The 8,237-nt window shown below is 46.7% G+C and overlaps 1 protein-coding gene across 1 annotated transcript; it reads left to right on the top strand.

Annotated features, from left to right (window-relative positions):
• Positions 1-2,004: 2,004 nt before the first annotated feature.
• On the top strand, positions 2,005-7,743 carry LOC146686827 (E3 ubiquitin/ISG15 ligase TRIM25-like). Its single transcript, XM_085440299.1, has 3 exons — positions 2,005-3,770; position 5,619; positions 5,942-7,743. The coding sequence occupies exons 1-3, from the start codon at positions 2,661-2,663 to the stop codon at positions 6,739-6,741; spliced, it is 1,911 nt and encodes a 636-aa protein (XP_085296425.1). The 5' UTR covers positions 2,005-2,660; the 3' UTR covers positions 6,742-7,743.
• Positions 7,744-8,237: the final 494 nt, after the last annotated feature.

Below are 8,237 nucleotides of genomic sequence, written 5' to 3'. Positions count from 1 at the left end.
TTAGTTGTGCGTAGTGCCGACATGGGACAGTTTGATGTTGTTGCATTGTTGTGCTTGGTGTGACTGTGCAATGACAACAAAGACTTGTATTATGTTAACAGGCTTTGGGGTTTGGTTAAAGCAGCTAACCCAAAGAAAGCTGGCTCTCTGCAGCCCTGAGACCAAAGCTGACAGCAGGTCAGAGCGGCGTCCGCGGCCTCGGCCTTGATGGGAACGTGCTGGCCTGCTTTTGTTGTTTTGACAGAACATTTCCAGCGATGATGTTTGCTGTTTTGTTAAACTGTCCTGCTCGTCCTGGAATGATGTTAAACCTGATCCCCTCGTGTCCGCTCAGACAGACCACATATTTGAGCAAGAGTAAGCAGTGAAGGATCCGCGTGCACGATCCCTGCTTCTGCTCCAGGAAGCAGCTGTACATGTGATTAACATTTATGTTGCTGTAATCGCAGTGATTTGGTTTGGTCACACTCATCTTGTTGGAGATGAAGTGAAGCTTAGGTTGAGATGACTTTAGGACTAGCTGTGGGTCATAGCGGGCTGCTGAATGCGTCCGGATCTGTTCGCACGACGAACACAGTCACTGAATGTTGTCAGGCAGCTTTTTAAATGCACAACAGAATCTAAATCGCCCCGAATCACACACAGATGAACAGTGCTGTCTGTTTCAAAGTTCCTCTCAGCTGCTCCTGTGTCTCGCCACAGCAGACGGAGCCACAGACACCCCCGTCTGTCCAGCCTCGTGACCTCTGACCCACGGTTCACAGGCGCAGAGCCGCTAGCCACAGCTGAGAGCTGGATTTCAAGATCCAGATCAAAGAAGCAGCTTCATCTATGACAGAAGTCGGTCATTTCTTGGCTCCGCCGGGTTAAAATAGATGCTCTGCTCTGTATGAGCCAGTTGCCATGGTGAACGCTCAGAAATGAGTCCTAGCAGGAGGCCGAGGACGAAGCTGCAGCTCAGGATTTATTCACTGACTCTGCCTTCAAGCCAGCACGTGTGTTTATTGAGCATTTCCATCAGTTTGCATCGCGCTGGCAGAGGAGGCTGCAGATCAGTTAAGCATAAGTGCCACCGTGCTGACTCGAGGCTGCAGGCGCTCTGCGAACGACGACTCCGGGGGTCGCTCTCCTACGTGAGTTCACTGTTTGGATTAAAGTTACAAGAAAGTATCATCAAACCTGAACTCCCCAACATGAATCTGCCGTTAAAGGTCAACATGGAGTGCTCGACCCGTATGAGGCCAGAGGCCTGTGACCGTTCTGTGCTTCCTGAATTCTGTACATTCAGGTGGGTTTGCTGTGGCTGGTCTCCGGTCAGCCTCTGTGCACGTGTCAATGAAGGAAAACAAGGAAAGCACAGCAAAGAGTCTGAATGATGTCAAAGCTTTCCTCCGTTGGTCTTCTGGTTTTCTGTTTAGAGGAGTTTGTACTCCCAGATCAGGCTGTCAGTCGCAGTTTCTCGCTCCGTGACTTCATGGAATGAAGATGAACCTGATAAACTCCTCCTCCTCTGCAGCTTCTCAGCTTTCTGTGTGCACCAAACTGCACTTTTTCTTCTGCCTGTCTGAAGGTAATCCTCAAATAAAACAAAGACTGCTCTCCGTGACTCGGCACACAACATGTGCATGTTCTGTAATTTCACATTTACAGTTCTCGTGAGTTACGAGGAGGCGAGGAGAGGTTGGGTGCTCTGTGATCCAGCCTGCACACCTGACGATACTGTCCTCTGCACTAAACACATACTCGTGAGTACAGGAGGTTTATCTTCCCCTTTCATCAACCTGTTCCTACACTGTAAGCATGTAAACACCTGACATAAGATAAGACAAACCTGTATCAGGGAAATTTGCTTGAACATGAAACAAAGTGGACAATACAAAGATAAGAGCAGCAAAAATTAAGAAAAACAATAGAATTGAATAGAATTGTATGTCAGTTGTGCAATAGTAGCAATACTGTACATAAGAGAGACGAGAGGCGACCATTGTGTGTTGGATGTGTGTGTTGTTATCTGCAAATCAGATTCAGGAGAGTTAAAAGAAACTGTTGGATCTGTTTGCAGACCTGCTGGTTTCCCAGCCGAGCATTCGCATTTTTCAGCAAGTGTCATGAAATTCTTGTCATGGCAAGTTGAGGAGAAGGAAGCGGTGCGGAGCCAGGCCGCACACATTCACTCATTATTAAAGTAGAAATCACGTCTTGTTCTGTGTGTCAGATTTCTCAGCACAGCTGTTCCAGGCTCGTGCGTTACACGCTGATCATTTATTATTATCATTATTATTATTATTATTATTATTATTGACTGAATGCTTCATTTTCAGCTCCTCTACAGTGATCAGATTTCTGTTCTTCTAACAGCAGCTCTGCACTGCACACGCACAAATGTGCAAATATGAGTAAAGCTCACTGTGTCTGGAAGAGGAGGGGGGTGGTCTTGTGATGCATGTTGGCATCATATTTGGACTGGAATGAAGTTAAACCTGATAGCTTCTTTCTGCTGCCTGCTCTTAAACACAGCAGCTGGTTTCTGTCCGCATATTTCCTGCTGCTGTCGTGTCTTGCAGACGTGCGACGGACTGGCGCAAGTTTGGGTTCGGATCAGAACTCGCCTTTAATCTGCTGAGAAGAAGAGAAACTCTTGGCTGTCTCTCAGAATTAAAATGCCTCAACTGGACAGAGAAAAGTTGTGCTGCTCGATCTGTCTGGATCTGCTGAAGGATCCGGTGACTCTTCCCTGCGGGCACAGCTACTGCATGATCTGCATTAACAACCATTGGGATGGAGAGGATCAAAGGGGGGTTCACTCTTGTCCCCAGTGCAGGAAAACCTTCATACCGAGGCCAGTGCTGGGCAAAAACACCATGTTAGCAGAGTTGGTGGAGGAGCTGAAGAAAACTGAACTCCAAGCTGCTCCTCCTGTTCATCACAACTATGCTGGACCTGGAGATGTGCCCTGTGATTTCTGCACTGGGAGGAAGCAGAGAGCCACCAAGTCCTGTCTACAGTGTCTGGCCTCCTACTGCGACGATCATCTCCAGCCTCACTACGATTCTCAGGCCTTTCAGAGCCACAAACTGGTTGAAGCCTCAGCAAACCTCCAAGAAAAAATCTGCTCTCTCCACAACAAAGTGAAGGAAGTTTTCTGCCGCAGTGACAAGCAGTGTATCTGCTACCTCTGCTCTATCAGCGAACACAAAGGCCACGACGTCGTGTCACTGGCAGCAGAGCGGGCCGAGAGGCAGAATGAGCTCGATCCATGTCGGCAGAACATCCAGCAGAGAATCCAAGACTTGGAGCAAGATCTGACAGTGCTTCAGAAGCAGGTGGGGGTCATCAACATTTCTGCCGATGAAGCAGCAAGGAATAGCCAGATGGTGTTCAGCCAGCTGGCCCAACTCATCGCGAGACGAAGCTCCGAAGTGCAGCAGCAGATCAGAATCCAGCAGGAAACAGAAACGCGTCGGGTCAAAGAGCTCGAGGAGAAGCTGCAGAACGAGATCGCCAAGTTAAAGAAGAAAGACTCGGAGCTGAAGCAGCTTTCATACACCGAGGACCACCACCGCTTTCTACTCACTTTCTACTCGCTGTCAGCACTCGGCAAATCTACACACACCGGCGTCAACGTCCCTCCTCTGAGCTTTGAGGAGGTGACGGCGGCGGTATCGCAGCTCAAAGACAAACTCCAAGACCTTCTGAGTCAGGGCTGGACCCAAGGAGAGGCGCCGCTGAGACCAGCAGAGCTCGAGGGTTCAGGGAAGCAACCGCATATAGTCTGCTGGAGAACAAAAAGTGGCTAATTGTGTAGCCTGCGCTTCAGCAAGGCCGCGTTTATTTATAGAGCCTGCACCTCTGCATCCAGAGGATCAGTGGGGCTATAATTGTATGTTGCAAATAACTAGAGGAGCTGTGAATACGGGGAACTGCACTGTGTTGTCCAGTCTATTTCCCCCTATTGGCAAGCTCACGCAAGTAGGGCCGTTTATGCCCCGGAAAGATAATTATACGTGCTTTAAGTTTACCACAGATAAAGTTAAATATCGGTTGGGGGAAATTGACCCCAGTTGGTGTTCGGTCACCCAGATTGGGAGGACCACCAACAATGTGAGTGATGCAGCCACCCTAATTGGGACTTGGGCTAGGAGCGGGCTGTATTACTATTGCGGGCACAGGACTCTACTGGTACGTGTTCCTCTTGGGAGCGTGGGGACGTGCGCGATGGTGAGACTAGGAGCGCCACTTATGCTAATCGGAAATAAGGTAAAATCAATTCCCTCACACAATACGCGCACTTTGGCAGCCAAGCGCAAAAGACACATTTTGAGAAAGAGAGGAATACAAAACACAAATGTTTATGACCCTAGAATGAATTCCCCCACCTGGATCGACTCCATTGGAGTGCCCAGGGGGGTTCCAAATGAATTTAAACTTATTGATCAAATAGCAGCCGGGTTTGAAAATATTCCAATAATTTCTGCTTTCTTTCCAGTGACTCCAAACAAGAATGTAGATAGGATTAATTATGTTCATTACAATGTACTGAGGCTCTCTAACCTGACCAGAGACGGATTGGAGGGGCTAGCGGAGCAGGTGGGTCCGACCTCGTTAATGGGAGTGCAGAATAGAATGGCCCTTGACATGTTGTTAGCGGAAAAGGGGGGCGTGTGTGCTATGTTTGCTGACCAGTGTTGCACCTTTATTCCAAACAATACTGCTCCAGATGGGTCGGTAACCAAGGCTCTGGAGGGCCTAAAGAGCCTTTCTGAAACTATGCATGATCACTCTGGTGTTGGTAATCCGTTAGAAGGCTGGCTGACCTCAGTGTTCGGACGGTGGAAGGGGGTCATCGCTTCGGTCATGTTTTCTTTGTCTATTGTGGTGGGTATTATGGTTATTTGTTGTTGTCTCATCCCTTGTGCCAGACGAATGTTCAAAAGTATGTCTGTGAAGGCAGTGGACCCTGGAGTCATTACTCCAATGTCCATGATGCCGATGATGCATGTGGAGCTGAATGTGTAGGCCAAGGAGGGACACAACTGTTTGTGACCTCTGGATTCTCCAGAGGTCAACAGAGGGAATTGTAGAATAAGGAGGGGATGTTTTTCTCATTATCATTTAATATTTTAATATGTCATTATTAGTTCATTAGAAGTATATAACCAGCTTTGCATTAAGCATAAATTGAAGTTTTTGATCTTACATTATTCTTTGCATTACAGTGATGGTGATAACTTTAATTTGATCTTTCTTACAGGTACCAGAATAATAACATGATTTTCCATTGCAGATGTAACCATGATCATTCCATACACATTGCAGTTTGTTGCTCATTTTAGAGTTGTGCTCAAGGTAATTAAAGGTTAAAAGCTACAGCCAGCGCGAGTCTGGCTGATCTATGGAGGGCAAAGGCTTTGAGCTTGGAAGGCCGCACGCGCTTACACAGCACTTATAAGATGTCATTCTTGGTGATTTTGTGCTTAGTCATGTTTTAATATGTTTTAAGTAGAAGTAGCTGATCCAGCAATATTCATTTAATATTATATACTTGATTTAGAGCAATACACACTGATGGTCTTAATAAATGAAAGAGTCCTTGTAGTTGCCATGTTGTGTCTCAGCAGGGTACAGACGGTTCCAGGAGAAGGGGGGCAGTTAGCGTCTGCCCTCGGGAAGGAGACAATGTTATTCTTTGTGTTAAATAAAATTGTCAACATTGATTGTATTACACCTGTCACTACGCATGAGGGGGCGTTCTAATACCCTGATTTCATAAAACTATGGAGATGTGTTTTTTGAGATGAGATCTGAGACTGTCTGCATACAGTGTCCATCTCCCACGTGTGTGATCATTAAATCATCGTTTGACTCAACCCGACCGGACCAGTGTTGTTATTGTGGGTTTTTCCTCTGGTGTCCATCTCCAATATTTTTGAACCATAACAAGTCCCAGCACCAACATCCTTCATAACAAAAGAAGAAGAAGTCAAATCAGCAGCCTTCCAACAACCACGTGTGGTTCCACCAGCAGAGCCCAAGAGTTTCTTGAAACAACCCCGTTTTCCACCAGCACCACATCTAACAGCTTTTCTGGCAACAGCAGCACGCAAAAATTCATTGAAACATGTGGTGCCTCCAGCAGAGCCCACGGCTTTGGCCCCACTACACCCAGCTTTGGTGACGCCGCCGCTACCTTTTGCACCGCCGACAGAGCCCAAGACCAGAAACGAATTCTTACAGTATATGTGTCCAATCACGCTGGATCCAAATACAGTGAGCAAATGGCTGTCACTGTCTGAGGGGAACAGGAAGGTCACGTACATGAAGAAGGAGCAGTCGTACCCTGATCACCCAGAGAGGTTCGACAGCCTTCAGGTCCTCGGCAAAGAAGCTCTGAGTGGACGGTGTTACTGGGAGGTGAAGTGGAGCAAGTTTGTTGCTATAGCGGTCGCCTACAAGAGCATCAGCAGAACAGGAAGTGAGAGTGGATTCGGATTCAACGACAAGTCGTGGGCGTTGTGGTGTCACAGTAACGAGTTCAGACATGACAGCACCACCATGTCCCTACAGGTTCCTCAGTCCAGCAAGATCGGGGTGTACGTGGATCAGAGCGCAGGTATCCTGTCCTTCCACAGCGTCTCCGGCTCCATGACTCTCCTTGCAAAGGTAAAGACCACCTTCACAGAGCCCCTCCACGTCGGACTCTGGGTTTGTTCGGGATCTGCCAAGTTGGTTCAGCTGCTGTAGGATTTCTTTCTGCTTGAACTTCATTTCTTCTGTCTCTGTCCGTCACTTCAGAAGTCAGCTAACATTCCAAAGAAGCCATTTTTCCAAGTTTCAAGCCACTCCGGGAACTGTTTCTGTACGTACTGTCAAGCCATTTAGAAATCGTTTGGACAAAGTAAATTAAAAGGAAAAAAGAGCTCTAATAATTCTGAAAACTAAGGATACTTTATCTTATGTGACACCTAATGGTTATCTATTGTTAATCGAGTAGAAATAGGGCTGATCAAAATGCTTTTGTTTTATTTTGATTTGTTAATTATTTTTCTTTCAGTGATTAAAACCAACTTCTTTTCTCTTTTTTCTAAACTGAGCACCTGATGATTTTGAACTTTTCTTGTCCATCTTGGTTTTAATTTTGAACACCCATCCCTCAACCCGAGGATCACCACAACATAACCTAACACACCTACACCTTAGTTCACAGATTCACTTTGTCACAACCCAGGATTCAGATCATGAATCCATAATGAGCTTGGATTTACATCATTATGAATGAAATACGCTCTATTTGGAAGCAGCAGGCCCCGCCCCTTTCGACGGGTTGTGTGGAGACTTTAAATCATCAAACTGTAAATTTTAAATTGTTATTGATCCTTTACCCCGAGTCCTAAAGTGTATATTTATTTTCTTATATATATTGTTTGTTTACTTGCACTGTTGTAACTGCAGCCTCGTCGTCTCGTCTCTATATGCTGGACTGTCTGTAGCGGAGATGACAATAAAGTTTACTTTGACTTCAGCAGCGCGCAGGCGCACCGAGGGCTCTCGCGCTCACTTTTCCCTATAGAAAAAACATCGGTGCAGATTATAAGTCTGTATCATGATGTCTGGTGTTTTCGTGTTTGTTGTTTTGTTTTATTTTGTGAGTTGGTTATTAGATGCTGCTCCAGCCAGAGACTCCCCCGCCGCCCCGCCCTCTCCTCCCTACGCAGCAGGCGTACCTCGCAAACGGGGGGGGGGGGGGGGGGGCGCCCTTACTCCCAGCAAATGGGCGATAGAAAACCGATCGGTGCCTGTGACATTCCCACTATGCGCTGGCTGATGTCGGGCAGCATGAGCATGGGCAGCATTTTTTTTTTTGCCGACGCCCGTGATCCCGCCCCGGGCTGCCGCCCGTGTCGCCCGTATCAAGAACCGCTACTGGCTCCACAAATGTACTAGACCAGCATCCAGTCCGTGTTTATGACACAGCATTCCTGTCATGCTCCATCTGCCACTGTGCACTTTGATGTTTTATTGTTGTTACACATGAGCGTAAAATTCACAGTTTTACAAAAAAGCTGAAAAAAGTAAATCCGATTATTATTTGATTAAAGTGACACATTAAAGTTATTTACTTGCATTCCTGGAAAAAAGGTTTTAGCGGTTAAGTGATGTGACTGAGCTGCTGGCGCAACTATCGGTGTAAAAACATGAAGTCACGTGTTTCCTTGATTTAAGAGAATTACAACACGCTT

The sequence above is a fragment of the Copadichromis virginalis genome, linkage group LG18 (genome assembly GCF_057382275.1).
Source record: "Copadichromis virginalis isolate Kocher_CV1m ecotype Utaka linkage group LG18, C_Virginalis_male_GT1.1, whole genome shotgun sequence".
Lineage (NCBI taxonomy): Eukaryota > Metazoa > Chordata > Actinopteri > Cichliformes > Cichlidae > Copadichromis > Copadichromis virginalis.
The sequence above is the reverse complement of the archived record's forward strand: the minus strand, read 5'-3'. Positions and strand labels throughout refer to the sequence as shown.

Excerpts from the sequence above, each read along its gene's own strand:
- LOC146686827 (XM_085440299.1), top strand. The coding sequence starts at position 2,661 with ATGCCTCAACTGGACAGAGAAAAGTTGTGCTGCTCGATCTGTCTGGAT.